Source organism: Lonchura striata, chromosome 26 (assembly GCF_046129695.1).
Source record: "Lonchura striata isolate bLonStr1 chromosome 26, bLonStr1.mat, whole genome shotgun sequence".
Classification (NCBI taxonomy): Eukaryota; Metazoa; Chordata; class Aves; order Passeriformes; family Estrildidae; genus Lonchura; species Lonchura striata.
The window spans coordinates 7,891,316-7,916,952 of record NC_134628.1 but is presented as its reverse complement, the minus strand read 5'-3'; the positions used below and the strand labels follow the sequence as shown (position 1 = coordinate 7,916,952).

Here is a 25,637-nt window from a genome sequence, read left to right as displayed (position 1 = left end):
CCAAGGCCTTCAGCAAAGGGTGTTGGAACATCCCAAGGTTGCAAGGAGCTGCTCTAGCATCTCCATGAAGGCCCAGGTATTTCTGCATTCCAGGGACCCCTGCCAAGGGGTGCAGGGGACACCCCACTGGTGAGTGCTGCAGCAAGCACAGGAACTCGCTTCTGAGCACTGGTGAACTCCACTGGAAGGGGATGCTCAGCCTCCATGGCTCAGAGCCAGCCCAGCCTCATCCCATCCCAATGCAACTCAAACACAGGAAATACAAGGATTTGAAGTAATTGCATTTATTCAAACTCTTACCACACACACAGAATATTCCAAGTTGCAAGGGACCTACATGTACCACCAAGTCCAGCTCTTAAGTGAATGATCCATATAGGGATCAAACCCACCACCTTGGCATTACTGGCTCCCTGCTCTAATCAAGTATTTAATATCCAGACCCCTTCCTGAGAAAACTCCATGAAACAGACTGCTCTTCAATGTGGAGCATCTGGATGGGAGCTTCAGCAACACCTGGAGACAAACCAGTTCCAGCTCCCTCCACTGCAGGTAACTGGATCCCAGAAGCAGCTGCTCCCACTCGGTGGAGCTCATAGCTCAGGAAGGAGCTAGGATCTGGCTCTGCAGAGTTCCCACTTCTGGAGGTCTGGGAAAGAACAGTCTGGCACTGCACCACCAAGTTCCTCAGAGATGGCTCACCCTCTGCTTAGACCTGAGAAAATGGAGAAAAAAAACAAACCTGCTGAGTGATGAGCAGTCAGGCTCAGTGCTGTGTCAGATTCCATCCACATACCAGAACTCCTGGATGTCCCCTCCCTGCCCTGTGACTCTGGGTAGCAAGCACGTCTGGCCTCAGCCCCATATCCGCAGGACTCATTCAACAGTCTCCAGACTCGGGAATCATCATGGACCAGGCTGCACTGCCACTGATCTCACCCACACACTGCACCACAGATCACAATTTTTTGCCAATTAAAAGCTTTTAAAACAAGGCTGATAATTCCCACCTGCTTAGTCCAGGTGAAAAACTGGCCACTTCCAGCACAGTCAGCTTGAACTGTCCCTTGTCCTCCAGACCTCACTCCAGATTATGCAATCACAGAATGGTTTGGGTTAGAAGGCACCTTAAAAGCTCACCCCATTCCACACCCTGCCATGGGAAGGGATATCGTCCACCAGACCAGGTGGAAAACCAGCACCAGGGATGGCCTAAGCCCCACCCAACCTGGCCCTGAACACTTCAGGGATGGGGCAGCCACAGCTTCTCTGGGCAACCAGGGCCTCATCACCCTCAGTGCCAAGAATTTCCTCCTAGTACCTAGTTTACCCTTACTGCCCATCCCAACACCAGGAGTTCCCCAGAGGACACTCACATGCTCCACACTGCAGCTTTCCCACAACTCGGGTCCTATGGTAAGCAAGCCCGTGGGACAGGGCTCACAAGTTTTCATCTTTTTCCACAGTTATTGCTGAAAAGACAAGAGCCAGAGTTTTGTGCCTGAAGCCAATGGGTCACTGTAAATCTATGGCTCAGATATGCCCAACAAATTCCAGGCTCCCAACCCTCATGGCATGTCTGCCCCCGGGGCACAATGTTTAACCCTTCTCCTGACTAGGAGTTTCCTTCCCAACAAATTCCCACAATAGTGAGGCTGGTGCAGCCTGTCTTCCTAGTGGCCCCTCTCAGCACAGGACACACCTGCAGAGAGCCCAAGACCAGCATGAATGTTACTCTTCCTCCTTTTTCGACCACAAGATCGGTATTCAGATCTGATGGGAAAGGGATTTGGAGGGATGGGCTGTTGAGATCCAACAAGGGTACTACCCTCTCACCTGGGTTTATCCATCAGATTTGGTGAGCTCTGGAACAACCAGGACCTCTGGAAGACATCACAACATACCCCCAGTATCAGCAGTGGGCTGCAAACTTTTGTGGACACATCTCTGACTCATCCCACCCTGGAACCCCAAACAAGGAACAGCTTAATTCCCAAAAATGTATTGGAGGGGTGAGTGACAGTCACAGGCAGAAGAGGCCCAGCAGTCAAAGACCTTCCCATTGCTCTGGCATGTTGTTGGAGACCTGTAGCTACTGTGTGGAGCCACAGGTCTTGGATAAACATGCAGGTAAACACGGAGTTTATCTGGTGAAGTCTGTGACAGAGTGACTGACTGCCTCTGGTATCAGGGTTGACTCCCAGTTCTGCCTCCAGTGAGCCCCAGAGAGAGGAACTGCCCTTATCTCGCCCATGATTTGGATGGAGCAAGAACTACGGGAGTTTGCAGGGCCCAGGACAAGCCCTATGGAGGATGCATAGCCTTGGAACAGCACGTGCTGGCACTGCTCAATAGCAGAGGGGCAGGAAACGCTGCTGGCTCCTACTCTGGTCCAGGGAGGCCACAAAACCAACCAATTCTCAGCCTCTCAATTGAGGACTCCAGAACCTGGACTACCCATCTCACCTGCCCAAAGTTGAGGCCATCACCAGCCATCCCAGGACCACCTTCTACACCAGGATGATGCTGGGGAAGAAAAGTGTCTTGAGCTTTAAGTAAATTGCAAGAGAAGTAAGTTAAAACAAAAGTACAGAAAGCCGGGAGACAACCCTTCCCCCCACTCCCCCCCCCCGTGCTTCAATTTGAACCCCAGGGGCAGGGATTTGCGGCAGCCGCTTACTTCCAGTACTAGTAACACCCCTTAGCCCATGGCCGGCCATGTACTTTCCCCAGATGTTGCCGGACAGTTACTAAGGTTCCAACCGAGCGGCGACCGTCGAGGAAAATCTTTTTGCTCTCGGCTCCTTTTTGACTGCATCTACCACAGCACCGACAGACACAGCTTCGATAGGGCCAGGCGGGTCCGGGGAGCTCTTCCGCCCGCCTGTTCTGGGACAGGCCATTAGATCAGCCTCGGGGGTCCCTCACTTACCCCGGGCTTGGCCCGGCCTGAGGAGGAGGGCGGTGGCAAGGCCGCGCTGCCCTTCGCAGCCTTCGAAGCGCACTGAAGCGCGGCCGCCGGACGCGATGCCCCCAGGGCGCCCATACGGCGGAGCCGAGCAGCAGGGGAGCCCCAGCGACGAAGGATGGCGGTGGATGGTCCCCGACGCCCACTCCACGCCCAACCCTGCTCGCCGCCATGGCCGAAAGAGGCGGAAACTGGTAAGCAGCCTCCTTTTATAGTGCGATAGAGCGGGCTCCGATTGGCCGCTGGTCTCGGGCCCTCCCGCAGAGGCTTCTGGGAGTTGTAGGTCGCGCTGCCTACAGTCCCAGCCATCTTTCCTGTCTTTCCCCCTTCCATCGTCCCACTCCACCCCATCCCAAAGGATAAACGAGACTCCCGAACAACCTGCTCTAGTGGCAGGTGTTCCTGCCCATGGCAGCGGGTGGAATGAGATGAGCTTTCCGCCCTCTCCCAGCCCAAACCATTTAATGATCCCATGATTCACCACTCCCACTAGCACTGGGAGCAGCTGCACACCCCCACACCACCTAAATGACTCCCCAGTCCGGGTGGGGCAAGTACAATTTCTCTCTCCTTCTCCATGCAGGGTCCACGCCAGGAGTTGTTCTTTGAAAAGCTGAAATCAGCAGCTGTATTTCCCCTACTCCTTCCTCCGTTTTGGAACGGGGGGTGGGGGGAACGCTCCACCCTCGGGAAATAGAAGAAAAGGTTCTTGGCAACAGAAGCCTCTTTGCCAACACAATACCTCTGTAAGGCTCCTGGCTTATGATTCATAATCTGTGGAAAGGATTTAAAACGGCAGCACCTGTCAACGGGGTGGAAGGGAGTGCTGGAACAGCTGCTGATGCTGAAGGCACAGTTGTGGTGTGTTTTCCTTTGAATCCATGTTTGCTCCCTGTTCTCCCTAATCCCCTTTCTTCCCCAGTTGCTAAATTTCCCGAGCCTTTCCCTAACCTCCTCCATTCCAAGTTGCCGATCCTCCCTCTATCCCTGCCCCTTTCTCCAGAGAGTTCTGTGTCTGTCTTGATGCCCTCGACACCCCATTCGTTACTTTGCATTATTCCCCCCCCCCCCCCCCCCCATTTTCCCTGATAGCTATTTGCCCCACCTTATACTCCTCTCTTACCATATCCTCGTTGGTTCACTTTCCTACACCACTGCTCCTGAGCTGCTCTATAAAAACTTCTGTTCACCCCGCCCCAGTCTTGTCTGGGAGCCCAGGGATAAATCCATCTTGTTCCACCCCAAGCCCCGTGGCATCGCTGTCTGTCCCTGCCAGTAACTGGGAATCGCAGAGCTCGCAGGGGACGGTCGTGGCCCTGCCGCAGCCGCCCCCCACGCCCCGCGCTGTAACACACAATCATAGCGGGAAATCAGCTGGAAACGCCTGAGACTGATTCCTGTCGAAGTCCTGGAGAAAGGGAAAAAAGTATGGTCATGTTTTAATTTGTTCTAAGCAAATGAACAGATGAAAAAATTCCCAATGTTCAGTAATGACCTTTTGAGCTGGTAATTACCTCCAAACACGGCAGATCGGAAACAAAATAAACCCTCAGCCATTTAAGGCTAAGTCTGGGAGTGAGCCCCAAACTTTGTGTGGCCAAATCCTCTGCAAGACAGCCCTTGCCAAAGCTGTCAGGGACAAGGTACAAGCAGCTGCTCCCATTCTCTTCCGCCATGGATCTCACAGCTGTTCCGCCAAGTCACGAGGCTATCCCTGGAGTCTCCTTGGCACAGCCACTGATACAATGTGAGCCTAAAAATCATGCCAAATCACAGGGCAGAGTAAAGCCTCGGAGATTACTGTAGGAAAAAACATCAACCTTCCCCAAAAATTCAAAGCTTGGCAAACATTGCTTGGTAAGAGTCTCTTCCAAATGCTGAACTGGGAGAATTCCCAGAGAGCAGCAAAGAAAAGCACTGGATGCACAGCAGACCTCAGCCTGCCATGACAAGATGGATGGAGATCCAAGAGGGGCAGAGAAAATCCCACTGCATGTGCATGGTCAGTGAAGCCCTGATGAAACCTCCCGAGAATCTCTCACCAGCCTCTTCCACAGCACAGAACAGGGAGCACATGCTGGAAGAGGCTGCAGTTCCCACCACCTCACAGATGGGAGCAGACAATGCACAGGGATGTGAAAACTGTAAGTAAGGAAAAGCAGGTGTGCATTAGTGATCCAGGTAGATTGTTGTGCCTATGGCTTCCTGGGACACATCAAGGGGCTGAAGCAAGTCTTGGCCATGGTCAGCTCTCAATCTCTCCCAACTGTGTTCTCCACCATTGCTTTTTCCCTAGAAATTTTACAGCAGCAGCAGCATGATCTTTGAATGATAGAATAATGCGACATCCTGATTTGGAAAAGATCCACATGATCATCAAATCCAACAGAACTGCACAGACCACCCCAAGAATCCCACCATGTGGCAGAGAAAAATGAGTGTGTGCTGAGCAGGACCCCACACACCTTCTTAAAAACTGACTTCACTTGGAAAAAACATTTTTACTTTAAATAACTACTAAGGAAGAAAAAAATGAGATATTTTCTGAAGAAATGCTCTAACCAGCAAGAAAAGGAAAGTGAACTCTATCAGTGACATTTCCTGAAGCAGCTCTATCAGTTCCTGCTACTGCATTTCAAATTCATACCCCATCCTGCCACTGAATTAGTTTGATGGTTAAGCAAATCCCAAGTTAAATCTAGAAACTGGTGTATCTAGTATGCTTTATAAGATCACTGGGAGATAGCAAGGCTGGAAGGTAAAAGTTTCTCTCCAATCTTGTTTAGCAAAAGCTGAAGATTAACAAGCCAGTAATGAGATACCCAGTACAGGAAGATTAGAGTCAAATATTTATCTCTGTTCCTCAAAAGGGATTTAGAGAAATTCCTAAGGGTGTTGTGTATGTCTCATGTGTGGGATATGAATGTGTCTCCAAAAACTGATCCAAGTAACAGGAATTTTCTCTAGTCAGACTCACATGGAAAGAAAAAAAATCACTGTCAGCCTCTTTCAGCCCTCTTATCATTTGTTAAAGAAATGCTTGAAGACTCCTCTTCCCTTTGGAAGAGGGTCAGGATCACCAAAAGCCCACCCCAATGTGTATTGTCAAGCTTTTAATTAAACACAGGCTAATGGCAAGAGGCCCCTCCGCAGCCTCAGAATTCAGCCTTTGGAAACCACCACTCTGTGCCTTAAAACACCCATGTCCCTCCAGCTCTGCTGAACATTCCCAGTCTGTGGAACACAAATTGGAATCAGAGTCCCTACAATTTCCTCTAAATTAGATGATTGCCTCTTCATCAAAGAACACAATAAGAATATTTGAGTTGTTCTTGGAATTGCCATAAACCCTGCCTGCTGAAGGGCAGAGTGCTTGATCTCTGTTGCCAATATGGATGCAATTTTCAGGAATTACATAATCCCAGGGAGCTGTGATATCATTTGCCTTGGACTTCTTGCCTTTAGCACATAGAGACAAAAGCAGAATTTATCTTACTATATGGAATCCTTGTCTTTCATCCTGTGAAACACTAAATGGTAATTAAAATAGACTTTTCCTGTAGCCATTCAGGAGAAACAAAATCCCACACTCTACTTAACTGGGATTCCAAAAGGCAAACCTTACAAATCCCAGGAGGTGGCTGTTTTGTAGCTCCATATAAAAGTCTCTCCTGTGCTTCAGACACAGCAATAATGGCCGGGAGCTGAAAATGAACATTAAAATAAGTAAGTTATATTTAAAAAAACAAAAAACAAACAAAAAAACCCACAACAAACAATCCAGAGATTTAACAGCTCCACACAACCTTGGCTGAGATTCTCCCAAATAGCCCCAGTAGTCTGGCTCATACTTCCAGGGAATGTGGCCCAGAGCCTCACATCAACCTCTCTCTTGACACAAAAGCTGGAGCTATTTTAAGCTCTGCACTACCAGTAAACAGGAGTCAACAGGTCATCTCTGCTGGCTTCTGCACTCCCAAATTATTCCTCACAAGGGTCTGTACGTGCTCAGCTCTCACAGGAATTTGGGGTTAGGATGGGTTGGATTAATATTTACTATTTTTCTTTTCACCAAAAAACAAAAGCAGAAAGCAAAAGGATTTTCCCACAGGGTTGCTGTCTGATCCCTGAAAACCTGCTCCTTTCTCCTCTAGAGACAGACTTGTATGGAGATAGTTTATCCAGGCATTAGGGAATACTCCACAGACAGCAATGCTGGGCAGATGAGAACAGCAGAATAAATTTATATTGATAAATAAATGTGGCTTCACCCCATGGAGGAAACTGGAATGGCCACATTGTAAAAGCTAAAATTTGTGGGGGGTAGGAAAAGTCCAAAATAGGAGAAGGCACACAGGTTAGCACAGTAACAGAATGACCTAGAAAGTGTTTTAAATGCCCTTCTTTACATCACTTCTGCAATGCCACTCTGCTGAACTTCCGAAGAAGAGGGGGTGTCTTGAGCTGAGCGGCCACATCAGAGGATATAAAGCTCTGCTCTCTTCCACTTCTGCTGCTTCTGAAACTCCTGGCATACACAGGGAATATTCCTTTCCTTACATTCAGAACAGCTGAAGGTGAGACAGCAGCACAGTCAGGGGCACAGCACGAGGAAAATTCACAGCAGATGAGAACGCAGGAGTCCAGCAGTCCTTTAGCTCACTCGTCAGGAATAACGTAACTCCAGTGACATCACCCTTCCCTTCACATCCCACTTCCAGTTTATGAAATAGACCACAGACTGACAAATAGGTCATAATTATGGACACAAACAAAGGTGTAGTAGAAGTAGCTTTATCAAAGTATTTAAATTCTGTGGCAAATCTCTGCATCAACATGGGCAGGGAGGCAACGAAATGCTCTGCAGTAGCAATTTCAGTTACCAAACTATTCCTTAGATAGACTTTTATTACAAGTAGTTTCTCTGTCGCTATTTCTCCAAGAGTTTAAGGCACAAAAGCCTGAAAAAGGGCTTATAACATGTATATAAGTGCTAGTATTTTCACTTTCCCCTCTAATGCAACATATCAGCTTAAATATATTGCTTGTCCATCCAGCTTATACAGCATCCAGTAGAAAACTGCTTTCCAGGTTAACAACCATTTGTTGCACAACATATCAATGAAATTGGTCTGACCCATTTTTGCTGCCAGATCCTCAGTTTCACTCTGACTGGACACTAGTCCAGTAGTGGAAGACACTACAAAATCTCAGCATCTCAAAGAGACCATCAAGGTGTGTCCACAATAAAAAAAAATAAAGGCATGATACACAAATTAACATTTAAATATGGTTGCTGGAAAAAGTGTTACACACTGCTGGTTCATGGGGAATTATTTCCTCATACATAGGTAGAGAAGCAGGCCAGGTGTGCAAGACATCAAAGGTAAAAGCTTTATAACACTCCTTTCTGTCTTTGCTCTCCAAAGTGCTCTTTGGGTTGTTTGCTTAAGAACATCAAACTTGCAAGCTCAAGATCACAGCTTAAGTTAACCACAACATAAGCTTTCATCCCATGCTTAAGTTACAGCAACCATACCCAGTCACTGGAAAGATTTTGAGACATTTTAGTGGTGTCCAACAATGATCTTTTTTGAAATAACACATTCATGAGCATTGGGTCAAATGACTTAAGACAGCTGAATGGGCAGCAAAGCAGAAAGATGGGCACGAACCAAAATGCAAAGGGTAATTTATTGTACGATGGAGTAGAGTCTTTCTCCTGTGCCATTTTGTTGGAAGTTTATGAATTACACTTCTCAGTAAGTATGAAGAGTTCATTTCAAGACAAAAGGAACAAAACTGTTGCAGTTCTAATTTTCACCATGAATAAAGGTTACCATGATGCTCCTACAATACTTGTTCTCTACAGGAAAGACCACAGTCCTCCTGTACTCCAAGTACCTGACCTGGGTGGGAAAAGGGCCACCCCTCACAACTGTAGGATCCAGGGGCAGCATAACAGTCTGGTGCACACTGGGAGGATGTCTCACAGACACAATGCCTCAGCAATGAGGCTACAACACGGCTGGGATCTCTGATGAGACCGTGTCCAAAGGCTGCCAATGACAGTCCATCAAGGCATCGTAGAGCTCTTCACTCTGTTCCATAAACTGCTTGTTTGCTTCATGGACATCTAACTGAGGTGTGGGATCTATGGGAGGAAAGACAGACAAATAGGTCACACATCAAAGGTGTTCAGAAAAAAAACAAGTTTGTATATTAAAACAAACATGGGGGGAGTATCAGTATTTCCAGGGCAGGTGTCAAAGGATAGTGCCAGACTCTGTTCAGTGATGCCCACTGACAGGACAAGGAGAAACCACCTCAACATGAACAATAAGTTATTTTGATGGAGGGTGGCAGAGCACTGGAACAGCTGCCCAGGGAGGGTTTGGAGTCTCCCTCTCTGGCGACATTCCAAACCTACCTAGATGTGTTCCTGTGTCCCATACTCCAGGTAAGCCTGCATTAGCACGGAATTGGACTGGATGATCTTCAGAGGTCCTTCCAACCCCAAGTATTATATGATTCTGTGTGTCACCAAACATTCACAGCACTTGCCCAGTCACAAACCTGACCTAATCAGTCAATCCTACTCAATCTCTCTGCAATGAGATAAGGAATAACTACATCCAAACATGTCCCTTTTTACAACAGTGATTGCCCCACAGGACAGCCAGTGGAGGGAACACACACCTGCACCTCACAGCCCAGTGAAACCACCTGCACTGCCAGAAGGGGCTTGACCAGATGGAAAGGGCAGAAGCAAATGCAGAGGAACCCATTCCCTTCTGCTCCCTCCACTGTGAGGTCACAAATGATGGATGGACAGATGGATGGGAGCATCCTGTGCTGCTGCAAGCAGTCACCAGAACTCATCTGCCAAAGCCTCCAGCAGCTCACAGCTGGAGTCACAGTTAGGAATGAAGGGAGTGTCAGTGGCACCACAGCATCACGGTGAGCATAGCCCTATTTTACATGTGGAAGAAATGTTTAGAAAGCATTTTGGAGCTGGACAACAAGCGTGCAGGTCCAATCCTGCTGCTCTGAATGCACAGTGATGGACTCCCCAAACCCCTGTAAGATGTAAAGCTCACCTGACAATACCAGCAAAGCAAAGCTCAGGTTATCAGAGTAGCACAATCACAACAGTGAGTGAATGACTCTCAACACAAAGCTGAATGAAGAAAGACTCTAAAACACATCAGGAATAAAATGTTTTTAAACATGTAACTTTCCTGTGAGGGAGGCGAGGCCCTGACACAGGCTACCCAGGGAAGCTGTGGTTGCCCTATTTCTTTAAGTGTCCAAGGCCAGGTTGGACAGGGCTTGGAGTGACCTGGTGAAGTGGAAGATGCCCCTGCCCATGGCAGTGGGTGGATAAAGATGACTTTGGAAGTTCCTTCCCACCCAAACTGTTCCAGGATTCTATTTTTGGTTTTAGCTACATCATGTTGTAACGCATTACAGGAGAAGACATTTAAGGAAAAGAAATGATACAGTGAAAATACATTAATTCAGTTTCCTACAAAGGTAGGAATCTTTCATTTAATCATCCACAAAAAGAAATATCCAGAGATATCCCAATTCTAGTCCTGGTATGTTTGGTTCAGCAAAAGGAAAGCTCTCCTAGAATGCTTTTAAGAGCCATTAACAGCTTCCACACACACCATCACTCATACCTGTGGATCCTGTTGATCTGTTATTATGTGATTTTTAGTTTTTACTTTTTTTTTAGGATAGAGCAAGATATACTGCATAGTGCATATTGCACTCAAGACAGAAATCTAAAATGGCCGGCATGAAATGATAGTTTTTTACATCAATAAATGAAAGCTACTTGTACAGGTATCTAAAACCCCGATCTGATTTAGTGACTGTCATGGTTTGACACTGGCACAATGCCAGCGCCCCCATGAAAATGTAACCTATCAGTTGAATGCTGTGAAATGTGATCTAGAACAGAGCAAAGCAGGCCAAACTTAGTAACAAGGGGAAAACTTTATTACACTACCACTACTACTACTACTACTACTACTACTACTACTACTGCTGCTATAAAAGGGGAAAAAAAACCACACAAAATTTGAAATGAAAACCTTTCTAAACATTCCTCCTCCCCCCCACCCAATTCCAACAAATCACAGCGAGACACATTTGGATCCTCAATCCAGTCTTCACCCTTCCACATAATCAATACTGAGTCCATCAGCAGAGAGAGGAGTCTCCCTTGCACCATAGACCCCCCAGGAAACAAGGCTGCCACCTCTTGTGTTTCCATGTCACACATGGCACTGCCCAGAGAGAATCTGCCAGTGTGACACTCTCCTCTCCATGTCACAGTGCTCTCACCACTGTGCATGGACAGAGACTGCTTATAGGCTTTGTAAAGGACCAAGAGGAACAACAGTCCAGTATCTCATTTTGGGACTACAGTCCCCCCCATTTTCCCCTGGGGCCGGGGGTCCAAGAACAGAGATCGCCTTCTCTTCTTCTCTGAAGATGGAGGGCATCCTCACACCCTCCTCTGCTTTTCTCTGTTCATTCCTGAACTGGTAGTTGCTGAAGGAGTCTCTTGGTTCACCATTGCATCCCCCTAAGATGAAGTCTCTCTTGGAGGAAGGATTGGTTCAGTCTATGGTTATCAAGAAGAGTCCAGCCAACAGCCACTCGATCATCTCCCCCCAACCTTCTTTCCCTAACAACTGAGGTCCCCGGCTGTCTCTCTTTCCTTCAAATTGAGGAGGAGCAATATTTCACAGAGCCTTAATTTCACAGGAAAGGGTTAAAATTCCCGGACTCCCCGGACAGCTGAAATCTCTGGCCCAGGACGCTGGGCTGTCTCCCACGCTGGGCATCTTCCCCCTCTCCTCCTTCTCCTCTGCCAGCAAACTCCCGGGTGTCTGCAGGCTCTCTATGTCTTTTCCTCTAGGCTGGGGGGGCAACAAAGACATCTCAGACGTTCTCCACCCTTCCATCTGCAGGAACTGGCCCAGCTCGGTTCCAGACCCTTCACCCCCTGGCCTACCTCTGCAGGCCACATGGCTTCCCCTTCCCCACCCAGCTCATGGCTGGGCAGGGGAGGTTTGCACTCTCCGCTGACCGGAACCAAAGAGAGCGAGTTCTCCTGGGAGTTCTGCTTTTTACCCCTCTGTGTTCTCAGGGGCGTGTCCACCCTCAATTGGTCACCCCAAGTGTCAGTATCCAAACCTGACCCCTGACTGGACTGACCCCTTCCTTCCAAGAAAATTCTTTTCCTGTGTCAAACCACGAGACAGTGACCCATTTCAAGCAACAACTGCTTGAAATATTTTATCAGTGTGGTGACTAGTATTATTCCCTTTTACTTGTAAACTAAAAGCACAATGAAGTATTCTGGCCTCTAAATGTCAAGATTTTGCAGAAAAACAGAATATCTACTTTTTTCTTGGAAGCATATCAGAAAAAAAACCCTAGTAAAAAAAGGATACCAATTTCAGTACTACAGAAGATTAAAATCTCAGTGCTGGGGAAGTCAAACAGGTTCAGTCCTCACCAGGTTCAGACTAGGAGCAGCAAGAGTAAAACCAGGATGCAACTGTTCTAGGCAATAGTGACCCACACATTTTCTCAGATTTACTCAAAGATAAAGGCATATTATAAATTGAAATTAGGGCCAATTTCAGAAAGTCTATCTCCAAGCAGTACAGAACATACATAGAACTTCAATACAGGATTTGAGAAACATACCTTCCAATGCATCCTCACCAACGTCTTCATATGTCTGCAAGGAAAAACAAACCCGTTAGGACAGTGGATAATTATCTTTTCTTTTGCAAGCATCACTTGTTGATTAGTACTGTCAGAGACTGACTTTTATACTGGAGTTACTACAACAGAATTCTTCACACATAAACCTGTGTTCCATTCCTAACACTCCATGGGCAAGATCCTACACTAAACCTCTAACAGAGGCAGTTCTTGAAATTCCAGGGTTGAAGTGAAGTGACTGTTCTGATGTGTTCTATCCCTTATAACAAAGTTTATGAAGGATCCCAAAGACACTCTGAGCACTGCCTGTACCAAGAGAACTCTTCTACCATCACAACTGTACTAAGAGACCCTTTATATCCTCCAAACATTTTTTTACCTCAGCAATATACTCTCCATAAGGCAACAGGACACACCAGGGGCTAAACACTAAATAGTAGCTATATTAAGACTTCATTATTAAGAGGTATATACTAAGATCTCTTGGTGTGTTCAGTTTGGAGCAGAGCAGACAGAGGGCAGAGCTCCTTAGGGTCTGCAGCTCCTCCTGAGGGAGAGCTCCAATCTCTGCTCTCCATGACCAGGGACAGGACCTGCTGAGGGAACGGCTGGAGCCTCCCCCTGTCAGGGGAGGGTCAGGCTGGATATCAGGAAAAGATTCTTCCCCTAGAGGGAGCTTGGGCACTGAACAGGCTCCCCAGCGAATGGTCACAGTTCCAATGCTGCCTCAGCTCCAGAAGCATTTGAGCAATGCTCTCAGGCACAGGGTTGGATTGTTGGGGTGTCCTGGGCAGGGCCAGAAGCTGGACTCTATTCCTGTGGGTCCCTTCCAGCTCAGGACATTCTGTGATTCTCAGAGATGAAGATGACATGCTCCCCATTCCACCTTTCAAGCTTGTGCTGTCCTACCTGCATGGTGTTCTGCGTGTAGCCATACTGGGGGTAGCTGTAGCTGTAACTGCCCGTGTTCTGGTCGTACCCCCAATGAGCGTAGTAGTTGTGATACTGTTGGTAATACTGGTTGTAATTATAGTTGTACATCTGATTGTACTCCATTGGTTTCATACGATTACTTAAAAAAATAAAGCAGGAAAAAATACCAATAAAATAGCAATAAATCATTTTTTAAAATTGCAATAAAATAGTGCAGAACCAGTATGAAAAAAGCAGTGAAACAGCTTAAGATACAATGTAGTAAAGAGAAAAGGCTTAGTCTAACAAGAAAACTTCAATCTTTAAAATATATTCACTATTTACTGCAGTAATATTATTTGCATACATTTGCATAAAGAAAGAAGTGGTTTAAATTTAATACCCTTTCCTGTATTCATATTCCTTTTCATTAATAAACATTACTTTCATTCTTTATGAGTTAATTTGGTATCACTTCCTGGCTCTGGGAAGGGAAGAGTTCAGGACTATGAGCTTCAGTTTAGAACAATCCTGAACCACAAGCCAGATACTGGAGTCCCCTCTTCCATCTGGTAAAGAGGATGAAGTTAAGTAATCTGCAGCTTTCTGAGAGAAAGTACTGAGCCTTGCTTTACAGGAAGAGTTAAAGACTTAAAGGCTGGCAAAAAACCTTGAGTTTTCTTTTGTAAGAATGGATAAAACTCTCCCTTTTGCCACTGTCATACAGAAACCTAAGCAAGGCCCTGTCCCCTTTCTCTCTGAACCAGGTGGTCTTCAATGCACAGACTTGAAAAAGTTAATGAAATAAGAACTACTAGTAATCAAAAAATAAATGCTCTGAGAACTGACTAAAATTCCTATTCCTTGCCACTTTAGGAAGTGACAGCATTCCTAAGGAACACCATTTCACCTAACTATCAAGGTTTGAAATAATAAGATGACAAATATTGTTTGGAAATGAAAATATGTCACACATAAAGCTATTTCTACTAACGATGACATTAGTGAGAAGCAGGAGGAAGGAAACATCAATCTTCTCACCACAATGCACCCATTTTTTCTGCTTTTCTCTTCCTTCTCCCCACCAAGATTTATGAGGTCACTGAAAATCTAAATATTATTCAAACAGGGAGCAATTACTATGATTCGTATTACCCTAGTGCTACGAGCCCCAAGTCAGACCAGGATCTCATTGTATCAGGTTCTGAACAAACACAGAAAAAAAAGTTAATCTTTGCCCCAAAAGTCTTATATGTAGTAGATATCATAATAGAATTAGCAAGGTAGTTGAGCTTTGCTATCCAGTCATCATTAGGAAGATTTAAACTATTTCAATTTAATGCAAAGGAACATACATTTTAAATACAATCATATTTAACTACAGTGTGTGCACATGTGTAGGGATTTAATAATGTATACAATTCAAAACAGTGTAAAATGCTCAGTATTGAGCTAATGTTATAATTTCTTTGAACCCCAGGGCATTCTGATACTCCCCATATTAATCAGTATTCTTTCATTTTGTGATGGAGACATCCAGGACATGTATCCAAAGGACTAAAAGGCATTTAAAACAAGATGTGATTTGTCATATAAATGTCCAGCTGTTCTTCTACTCACGCTTTTGGTATAGCCACACTCAAGCGTACAGGTTTAGAGCCCAACCCCACAGCTCCCTGACACTCTGTCAGTGCTCTCTTCTGTTCCAATTCATCTGTGAATTTCACGAACCCGTAACCTCTGCAGAGACAGAAAAATTCACATAAAACCAACCCCAAAGAGCAATGCCACGTTATAAAAATTAGTTACAGTGAAGTTTGATTTGGTTTGGGAAAAACAGTGTACAAAAATGTTCCTTAGGGTTGTTATCCCAGCACTTGGGAGAGATGAAATTATTCTACCTTCCAGCCGCTTTTCCAGAAAGCCTGAAGCCACATGTCCAAGCTCTGGCAGTACTTTCAAGGGCTTGTCAGTGTAAAGTAGTTCTTGTGCCAGTGGATTCTGGGGAAGTGAGCTAACACAAGCCATGTTGAAATGCATGAACTGACACATGGTAACGCCCCAAATCTCTGCTGGGAAGATACTGATATTCTCAAGGGCGCACCTGGAACAGACAGCACATCCAGAACCCCTGGACTCTGCAACAAGCCTTCACCGTGATGTGGCAGAACTGCATGTCAGCCAGACAGAAAACTCCAACTCCCTCCAACCCCAACAATCCTTTGCGTGGGCTTTTGATGCCGTAGTGAGTCAGAAGCAATGCAACAGCATCCAAGAGGGCAGTGCCAGGATCTCATCATGGGATGGGCTGCCTAACGCAGCAGAAAGATCAAAGACTTAGGTGTGGGAGGGTAAGAGGAATCCATCTAAGCAAAGGAAGAAATTTGGGAGGGAAGGGCTTGTCTACCTGGCGAAAAAACAAGCCATAAGCAAGGGTGTAAATTTAGTGCATTATCTATTCTGTGGGAACTGCTAAACACCAAGTAATGTGTTATTTTGGAAGCAGCATTACCTACTTCTCATGGGAGGTCCCCACTAGCAGCTATTTTAGAGCAGTTCATGCCCCAGAAAATGCAGTACCTTGCACAGCAAGCTCCACACACAAGTCCAAAACTCTTATATATATATATATATATATATATATATATATATATATATATACACAGGTGTGTATCTACATACAAACTAGATTATTAAACACAAGCAAAACTCTACACAGACCCACATTCATTTAACTTGCCCTCTGCCAAAGGATTATGGCAAATTTATCCAGTGCAAGTCAATTTCTAAGTCAGTTTAAGGTGCTCACACACAAACCCAACTAAGTTTCTAAATGCCAAAAGACTCCTGCAGATTTTCAGATGGGACCAGGAGTGTGAAAGTGAAACTGGGAAGACTGGCAGTTCCAAAAGAGACACAAATAGAGATGGATGCGGTGTACAGGAATAGATGCTGGGTGCTGCAAGGAAGACAGTGATTCTTCCAAGTCTTCCAGATACTGATTCTTCCATTGGTGGGGAAAGAAATAATTTCTTCTTGGCCAGGACCTCCCTACAAACTTTCTGTCGTGCCCCTGAAGTTGGAAAAGCCTCAGCACCTGTACCCTCAACAGAAAGCAGAGAAGTAGGCACAGTACCACAGCACCATGCTCCAAGCTCCTCTCCTGTCTGGACAAGAGAGTCTGGGAGGAGGCCTTCTTGATCCACCAGCCTTGGCTGGAAGGGCCAGGGCTTCACTGGGCATGTCTACAAGCCCTAAGCTCCTCTCTCACATCACACTGACACCTGCAGATGTCTCAGCTTTGAGCAATTGCATAAGTCCCAACAAAGCCCCTGCCACCAACACTCTGGCACTGCCAGGGGAGACAGCTTTGCTCTTCCCAGAAACAGGACTTTTAAGTCCCTACTCCTTCCCCACTTCCCAAGCTACCACAGATTCCCTTTCCTTGAGGTCTGCACCTATGCACAGTTCCCAAAACCCAATTAATAGTCCAACCTGCAGGACCAACAACTGTTCTATAGACAGAGACTGAAGCAGGTGCAGCACAACAGGAACTGTGGGGTTTACACTGAGGAGGAGCAGAAGGTACAAAGAGCCAAACACAGCAGTGTCAGTCCCAGGGGAGGTGGCAATGACAGCATGAGGACGCAATAGCCAGAGAGACTGAGTAGCTCTGCAACAAGTTCAAGATGCACATGAAGAAGGACTTCATGACTGGGGAGTGCAGCTCTGGAACAGGCTGCCCAGACAGATTGAATTAACTCCATTCTGGGAGGTTTTCCAGGCTACACAATTCATGGATGATATGATCTAGTGCAGGCTGCAGTCCTGTTAGGAGCTAGACCAGAGACCTCCAGAGATTCCTTCAAACCAACCTAAGATTAAGAAACCCCATTATCAGAAGATGGAGGGACCTACAGCCATAGCCTATATCTTATCCCAACATTCTCACAGGTGTTATATTACAGAATTGTGCTTCATTGAAGCCATGCTCTGCTTTGAAAACAAGGATGCTCACCAACTGCTCCTTCCTCTGGAAAATACAGCTTAATTGCATGCTATTTAGAAAATGTTTTAATTACATTAAGAAATCCAACTTTTTGATAGCTGTTTTTGGCAAGATGTTTTCAGGAAAGACAAACAAGGCAGCTACTGAGAACCTGACAGTGAATCACAGCTTTGTGTACCCTACCCTGTTTGAAAGAAAACCTGTACAGCTCTCACAGGAATATACACTCAATAGCCTAAAGTTTGTAAAGAACAATTCCACCCAAGAGTCCAGGAAGAGAGTATTTCAAGATTACTTAAGGTATTTTTCAGCATTTTAAGAAGTGCAATAACACACAATGGGCCTCACACTGACAGAGGAGTGACAATACCCATGGTAACTATTAAAACTCAAGCAAACTGCAGCCTGAATGGTCAACACCACTATATTTGAAGATTACTAAAATCTAAGCCAAAAGAAATTTTCCCCCTTACTGCATTCTATCTTCCCTATTGCCACATGTGAAGTAAAAAAAAAAAAAAAAAAAAAAGTGAATAAAAGACAACTTACTTGGATACTCCTGCCTGGTCCAAAACAACTTTTCCACCTCTACACGATGGATAAACTTTAACAAAAAATTCATATAACATCCCATCATCCACATCAGGAGTCAGGTCTCCCACAAAAAGGGAATATTCTGGACTATAGAAATCAAAAGTAAAAGTCTTAAATACAATCAAAAGAAAAAAAAAGGGACATGCTGAGTGACGGTTACCATTTAGCTTAAATATTTGAACTCAGAGAAGAGTGATATTAAAAGACCATTTAATGGAGATGTTGAAGTACCACCAGTTAAGCTGCTGAACTAAAATTTTGATTGACACTGCTTTTTCAAGCTAATTCAAGCAGAACAACCAACCAACTTAATACTGCTTTTTCTTTAAAGATTATTTCAATGCTTATTACTCAGGATATCTCTGATTTCTAAAATGACAAGAAAAAATATCTCATTTATAGAGATGTTATTTCCAATACATTGATCTCAAATTATAATACATAGATCTTAAATTATAATATATGAATTAGATACTTGGATGCTACAAAGTTTAAGTACCTTAAAGGACACTGGATATATCTGTTGTGCCACACACAGGGCAAAGCACAAAACTGGTAGACTGAGTTCCTTCTACTAAAGACTGGCAGTGATGAACTTTGGGTTTATATATTTTGAATAATTTTTGCAAGGCAATTAATAGAGAGACATTAAGCAGGCAAAATTAATATTTAAATATTGAGCACTTACCTGTTATCAGGCTGTTTTCCATATGTTGCATAATTCAATTTAAATCGCTTCGCCTGAAACGAGGCAAAAATGAATCCATACATTCAAATGTTGTCATGTGAATTCAAGCAATTAGGGAAAAATACAACAAGCTGATATAATGCAACTTAATGACATATGTTCAATGCCTTCAGGCCAATCAGTTAAGGTAATAAGCACATTTTTATTTAGCATTAGTACAGATATAATAATGAAAATCAAAATGTAATAACAAATGTTAATTTTTTTCCCATTTTAAAGTCTTAAAATGAAACGACAGTACCACTACTGGACTTTTGTGATTTAACACAAACACTAGCAGACCAGAATCCAACACACCAGAAAATGGAATCAGCCTGAGTCTGGAAGTGTGGCTAAATACTTGGCTCTGGACATTTAGTAAGATTCAAAATTAAAGGGTTCTGAAAGAACTACTACTACTGAAAGGACACTGGAGCACTCTTTAAATTTTGCATCTGGATTTATTTTTGAAACAAGTTTCCCAGCCGCCCAGATTTGTGCCCTCTGGCACATCTGGAACACTCTGTCCCCAACCTACCATACTTTTAGCAACTTTTGCCCAACTTACATTTAAGTTTAGACCAAGATCTAAGAATACCAAGATCTTTGAATCAGCTCTTAGAGATCATGGGCTAATCTCAGGATCAAGATTTCAGATCATATAATCAGGATTTCAGATCACAATCAGAAATGCCCTAGAGATCAGGGTACTTGTTCGGTACAGTGAAGAGCCCAGTGTGTTCCTGGGCCTTTGTGATGGATTTCCTTCCCTCAAAAACAGGTAATTCTTGGGAAATAGAGCACAGTCTTAACTCTAGGCTATAATCCTGTTCCTTGCATGCTTGCATTCTTTGGAGCACAGTACTACACAACTTTCTGTGGATCATTTACAAGCTAACACAAAATTTAGATTCCACTTTGAAGCACTTAGATTTTTATTTTTTTTTATCTCACTCTTCACTGCAATATTCTGGCTTTAAAATCAACAAGACACCTGAGAGTACTTTCACTCAGATGGGAACTGAGAACACCAATGCTTGGAAAAGAAAGATAGCACCAGCACCATGGCTCTCTGTTATTCCTTCGACTGATTCAATATTTAAAAAAAATAAAAGCATGTGCCAAACTCAAGTTTTTTGTAAACAAAATTCTCTAAATGCAAAGGATGAGCTAGGCACTTGCCTGCCAAGTGTACTGATTTGGGCTGCTTTGGATCTCTGCCTGACATCTGTAATTCTCTATGTGTTATGCAAATCATCCCTCCACACTGTGCTTTGAACAAAACTGTGAAGAAAGATGGGTATTCCCAAAACCAAACTTCCATTATTATCTTACTTCTTGCAAGAGCTGCTCTCTTTGTGTCTCCAGTGATTATAGAAGGCATCCAGGATGATCAGCTTGCCTTAATCATGAGAAAACACATGAAACAAGTATCTCTAGGCCTCTCATCAACTCCTTTTAACAGGGTACGTCACCCACTCAGGAACCCTGACTAAATAACTCAGTCTGAACTTCCCAGTCTCCTACTCTGGGTATTAACTACTCTGAAATAGGAACCCATTTACCTTGTATATCACACCATAACTGAGGTGATTCTAGAGCTGCTTTATGAATCAGTCACCCCAGCTACTGCAGCCAACTCCTGTGGGTACAACAGACAGCTGTGTTAGCCGTCTCATTTTAATCTACCACATATTCGAGTCAACATTCTAAAATTAGCCTCTCTGCCTATTCCTCCTCTTCTCCCTAACTACCCAGCTTTTATGTAGAGGAGAGAGTTATGCACTGCAATTATTCAATACTCTGTGTTGTTCTCCACTGTAAAGAGGTTTAACTTCTGTTTGCTAAGGACCAAGAACAATGCAAGATTAATAGTCATGTTTCTCTTGCCAATCAATGTTACTCAAAACACAGTGTGAACTTGCAAGTTCTACGCATATAACAACACACAGAGCTAAATTCTCAGGTTGCCTCATCACTGAAAGTGTTCAAAGCCTGGTTGGATGGGGCTCAGAGCAATTTGGTCTAGTGGAAGGTGTTCCTACCCGTGGTAGGGGATGAAATACGATAAGCTTTAAGGTCCTTTCCAACCCAAACCACTCTGTGACTCCATGATTACACAAAAGGACAGAGATGGAAGAATTGTGGCAGACATACACTATACTCAGTTGAATTTCTTCCTTGTTCTTCTCAGGTTTCTAATTAGTCCAACTTTGATAACAGCAGCAATGGTCAGATATAAAAACCATCACACCCCACAACACTTCTACACTTGAATTTTATCTAGACAGTCACAAAGAAATCAGTGGTTTTTCTCAACAGTTTTCAGAGCAAGAACATTAACAGTTTTATAGTCATAACTTCAGTTCTAAAGCAAAGAAGAATCCCAGTTTGCTAACTATTCAATTTATCTGTAATCACTAAAAATACACATTCTACACTATCTGTCCCTTCCAAGTTTTGGTTCTCAACTGGCTGATCCCACTTACTTACCGGTGTAGCACCAGGAAGTGGTTTTCCATTGATTTTGTGCAAACATTTCTCTGCAGTAGCTAGATCTGCAAATTCTACAAAGCAATAGCCTGCTGGAATTCTGATTGTACAACACAGAAGAGAAGAGACAGAAGTTATAAAGTTAAAACACATTTGATGAGGAAAACTGTATTTTAGATAACTGGTAGGAAATTTGCTATTGTTGCAATACATAGAACATTTTATTTTTAAAGTATAAATATTAGCTACCAAACAGAAGATGGATGTGAAGGGATAGCCTCTACTTACCATAGGTCAGGTCAACATAAGCACACAGAAAATGGTTTAGCTTATGGTTTACTTCCTACTTTTACTGACCATCAATTTGCCTGTCCAAGTTTTAACTACTGAAAACTGAAATTACAACACTTAAAAGAATAATGGATAAGAATTAAACTGCTTTATTCTGCATAAATCACTAATTTTATTTCAAATGAACTCTAAAGGTTCTCTTATTGCTCCAAGTCAGACTTCCCACCTCTGTTAGCATCACATAGCTGCACTACAGACTAGTGACCAAAGCCCGGGGAGGTGTAATTCCCAGAGGGATGGAATGAGATACATACACCACTCTGACTGAGTGCTGGAGCACTGCAGGATGAGGACCAAACCTTGTTTGTTGAGGGAGGGCTGAGGAGCCAACAGTGCCCTCTCAATTTCTCTGATCAATATTCCCATACCGGTGGCAGCAATGGTGAGACTCTCAAAGGGAAAATTCACTCTGATATAGAAAGACCACAGCAACGCTTCAGTCCAAATGCGCTCAGAGAACAAACAGAAACAGTTACCCTGTCAACCTGTTTCGAATGATTTTTACACTCAGTACAAGCTCTCCCATGGTGGCAAAGGCTCTTGAAACAAAGTTTTCATCCATATAGGGCTCCAGCTATAAAAGCAAAAAAAGAAAGAAAGTTAGATCAGAGCATCTACAAAAAAGAGAATATGTGTCAATGCCCCTCTAATCAGTTAAAACATTATTGAGAATGATTTTACCCTTACACTTCAAAAAGAAGATTCATTTAAGAGGGTCGATGCCACTCAAAACCAGCAGGCATGCATGAACCAGGCTCAACAGTCTGCAAAGTGGAACCCAAGAGACAGCATGAATTTCAGAGAACAGGGAGCTTCACAGAAGGACAAAAGCTACTCAGAAACATACAGCAACAAACTGAGCATTTGGTACAGGAGCAGGGGAGAAGATGGCAGGCTCCTTCTCCAGGTGCAAGTGAAGGCTGGGCCAGCATTGTGGATACACAGGTGTGGCATAACCCCGGATTGCATGTGGCAGGTGACACTGCCCCGTGGAGCTGTGCTAGGGGTCTGCAGAGCTTTGTCTGCCTCGCACAAGCCTGGAGATACCAGAGCAGCACTTGGGGGAAGCCCTGGAATCGTGTCCCACAGCAGCTCTACACTTCATCCTGCCCATGGAAGCACTGACCTTGTTCATTTCACAAGGAAGGACCGCACTGTGCAGGTAAGAGTGCATGTGAACACGCTGGAGAGCAGGTGTCTGTGTGCTGTAAGGGACTGACAAGTAGGAAATGGTGCTGGAATTTGGATCAAATATACTATGAAGAGCCTGAGTGAACAGGACACCCCTGTGTATAACAGAAACTGGAGGAGGGAACTAACCAAAATGAAAATGGAGAACAGTGTGTGTGACAGGTAACATGAAGCTGAAAAATGTATGTATAAAATATATATATAGCTCCATGTATCCTGCGTAAGATAGGTGTCTCACGGTAACCTACAGCCCTCAAGTATCTGTTTGTCTGTCAAGTACCAGGTGGCTCCACCACTTGCATGTGTGACAGATTGTGTAGTATGTGAAAGTGACCATACTGCACTTGCACGTGTAAAAGGCAGCAGATGCCCTGTGGAGGTGAGTGTGAAGCAGAATTGACTTGTGTCAGGAGCAGAAGCAGCACCACTCTGCACAGACATGCCAGGGTGATCCTGGCTGTGTGTGTACAGAAAGTTGTATTTGTAAAGACAACCAGTTGCTTGGATATGTCCGTATGGCTCAAAGAGCCATGGCCTGCTTGTGAGAGTAGTGATGAAAAAGAAGATGGACTTTATCACAGAGAGGTGACTGAAAACCCTCTGTGTGGGGAAGAGGAGAACAGACTCCATAGAGTTTCCATGCACGAGTAAAGGCAGTAGAGGACACCCTGATACTGTGGTAAACTGGGTGTGCTGAGTGTGTGTGTGGGAGAGAAGTACCCAGTGGGATTCTCGGGAATGTGCTGGGCTGTGTGTACACACACAGGTGAGAGATGAGGAACACTACATGCAAGCAGGACTGTGCTGGTGTGAGTTGCAAGAAGGGGGCTAAAGGAAGATATGCGTCCAAGAAACAGGTGGCAGGGAAGTTGTGACATGTATACACATAGTGGGAGTGCACACAGGTGTGTACAAATGCGTGGCAGCAAAGGCACTATACGCAGCAGTGGGACCGTGTGTGTGCGTCACAGTGTACCACAGTGGTAGCAATGCAGTCACCACAACACACTGAGCATACACACATGCAGTGCGGCTGGGTGGCAGGGCACTACAACATGCTGGGGTGAATACACATATGTGTGAAAGTGTGTGCTCAGCAGTGAATGTGAAGGACACAAGGGCACAAGAGTGAGGGTGTGTGAAGGGCACACAAGGGATGCTGTGGGTTGTGTATCATTGTGAGTGTGCCTACAGGGTGCATGTGAATGGGCAGCAAGACACCCTTGGGTGAAGAAGCACCCGTGAGTGTGTTTCACACGGGTGCTCTTCCTGCCAGGTACACACACAGGCAGGAATGAGGGACCTAGCAGGAAGTGTAAGTGCTTGTGAATGTGAGTGCATGTAGGAGAGTCAAAATCTCTATGAGAGTCTAAGTGCACCCGAAGGTGAGCACGTAGGGGGCAGGTTGTGAGGGATAATCTTGGAAAAGTGCATACAAATGTGCCTACAAGTGTGAGCACAATCAGCAGCACAACCATGAGTGTGTGTAAATCCCTTGTACAATGTAAGCATGTAAGTGCCTACAGCAGCTGAGCAGGTAAAACAGCAGATAAATCCTCAAAGAATGCAAGTGTACATGCTGTGAGTATGGGAGTAAGTGCCTCTTAAGAGTATGGAAGTGTGAGACTTTTTGGTGACCATGCATGTGTCTGACCACCAGGGACACTGGTCTAAGTGTAGATGTGATCTGGCTGCAATGAGGATCACTCTGGGGTGTGTGTGTGTAACTGGTCACAAATGTGCCTGTCAGGCTGGGGTTTATGTCTGAGAGTGTGTGTGTCAGCCTGTGTGAGCATGTCAGCATGCACAGGAGCATATGACATGAATGTCACTTGGGGAGTTCTAGGTGTATCTGAATGTGTGAGGGGCTGTGAGGCTGTGTCAGTGTGGGGGTGCCAGTGGTGTGAAGAGGGCAGTCAGTCAGGGACAGGGTCAGCTGGAGTCAGATGTCAGTCACAGTGAGGGTGTCCGAACTGTGAGGATGTCAGTCTGTCGGTTGTGTGGGTGTCAGAGGGAGAGCGTCAGTCGGTCATAGTAAGGCTGTCAGTTGCTGTAATGGTGTCAGACAGCCAGTGTGACGGTGCCGGAGTGAAGCATCAATTGGTGCGAGGGTGTCAGTCAGTGCGAGAGTCAATGGGAGGGTGTCGGTCGGTCGGTCGGTGGGAGAGCGTCATTGTGCGGGTGCCGGTCCGTGGTGGTATCAGACGGTCAGTGCCTCCCGCGCCCCGCCCCGGCCCGGCCGCGGAACCCCGCAGCCCCGCCGCCCTCCGCACAAAGCCGCGCGGTCCCGGCCGGACACTCACGTCCCCCATCCACAGGCTGGCGGCCATGCTGCTCCCGCAGGCCCCGCGGCGGGTTCAGCGGGGCCGCGCTGTTCCACCGCCCGGCCCGGCCCGGCCCGGCCCGGCCCGGCCCGACCCGGCCCGGCCCCACCGCCGCCACCGCCCCGCCTTCCGCCCCACCCCCGGTGCCCCGGTCCTTCGGTCCCTCCCCCGGCCCCTCCCGCCGCCGCCCGGGCCAGCCCCGTCGCCTCCTCCGCGGCCCCGGCGGGCGGAGAGAGCGGCAGCCCTGCCGCCGCAGCGCCCCCTGGCGGCAGGAGGAGCGACAGCCGCGGGAGGGAGCCGGGGGCGGAGGGCGCG

The 25,637-nt window shown here is 45.6% G+C and overlaps 1 protein-coding gene, 1 long non-coding RNA gene and 4 other non-coding genes across 9 annotated transcripts; all 6 read right to left on the bottom strand.

Annotated features, from left to right (window-relative positions):
- Nucleotides 1-268: 268 nt before the first annotated feature.
- On the bottom strand, nucleotides 269-3,144 carry LOC110469542 (uncharacterized). 3 transcript variants are annotated; one of them, XR_013341182.1, is made up of 5 exons: nucleotides 2,933-3,144; nucleotides 2,467-2,549; nucleotides 1,837-1,883; nucleotides 1,377-1,472; nucleotides 269-715 (listed from the first exon to the last, which is right to left on the bottom strand). It is a non-coding gene; the product is annotated as an uncharacterized LOC110469542 (long non-coding RNA). The 3 variants fall into 3 exon arrangements; XR_002465262.3 differs by having other exon boundaries at nucleotides 2,467-2,526; XR_013341183.1 differs by lacking the exon at nucleotides 2,933-3,144 and adding an exon at nucleotides 2,681-2,920 and having other exon boundaries at nucleotides 2,467-2,526.
- On the bottom strand, nucleotides 848-918 carry LOC116184443 (small nucleolar RNA SNORD99). The gene has a single exon (XR_004149212.1). It is a non-coding gene; the product is annotated as a small nucleolar RNA SNORD99 (small nucleolar RNA).
- LOC116184447 (small nucleolar RNA SNORA61) lies at nucleotides 1,682-1,798 on the bottom strand. Its single transcript, XR_004149216.1, has one exon. It is a non-coding gene; the product is annotated as a small nucleolar RNA SNORA61 (small nucleolar RNA).
- LOC116184446 (small nucleolar RNA SNORA44) lies at nucleotides 2,000-2,130 on the bottom strand. The gene has a single exon (XR_004149215.1). It is a non-coding gene; the product is annotated as a small nucleolar RNA SNORA44 (small nucleolar RNA).
- LOC116184445 (small nucleolar RNA SNORA16B/SNORA16A family) lies at nucleotides 2,717-2,859 on the bottom strand. The gene has a single exon (XR_004149214.1). It is a non-coding gene; the product is annotated as a small nucleolar RNA SNORA16B/SNORA16A family (small nucleolar RNA).
- A 4,601-nt stretch (nucleotides 3,145-7,745) lies between the features above and the next one.
- Nucleotides 7,746-25,414, bottom strand: TRNAU1AP (tRNA selenocysteine 1 associated protein 1). 2 transcript variants are annotated; one of them, XM_021528314.2, is made up of 10 exons: nucleotides 25,302-25,411; nucleotides 22,495-22,571; nucleotides 22,284-22,381; nucleotides 21,457-21,556; nucleotides 18,925-18,977; nucleotides 18,192-18,323; nucleotides 15,254-15,373; nucleotides 13,631-13,793; nucleotides 12,701-12,734; nucleotides 7,746-9,122 (listed from the first exon to the last, which is right to left on the bottom strand). In XM_021528314.2, exons 3-10 carry the CDS (start codon nucleotides 22,367-22,369, stop codon nucleotides 8,986-8,988), a joined length of 825 nt encoding a protein of 274 aa, XP_021383989.1. In that variant the 5' UTR covers nucleotides 22,370-22,381; nucleotides 22,495-22,571; nucleotides 25,302-25,411; the 3' UTR covers nucleotides 7,746-8,985. The 2 variants fall into 2 exon arrangements, with proteins under 2 accessions (XP_021383989.1, XP_021383988.1); XM_021528313.2 differs by lacking the exon at nucleotides 22,495-22,571 and having other exon boundaries at nucleotides 25,302-25,414.
- Nucleotides 25,415-25,637: the final 223 nt, after the last annotated feature.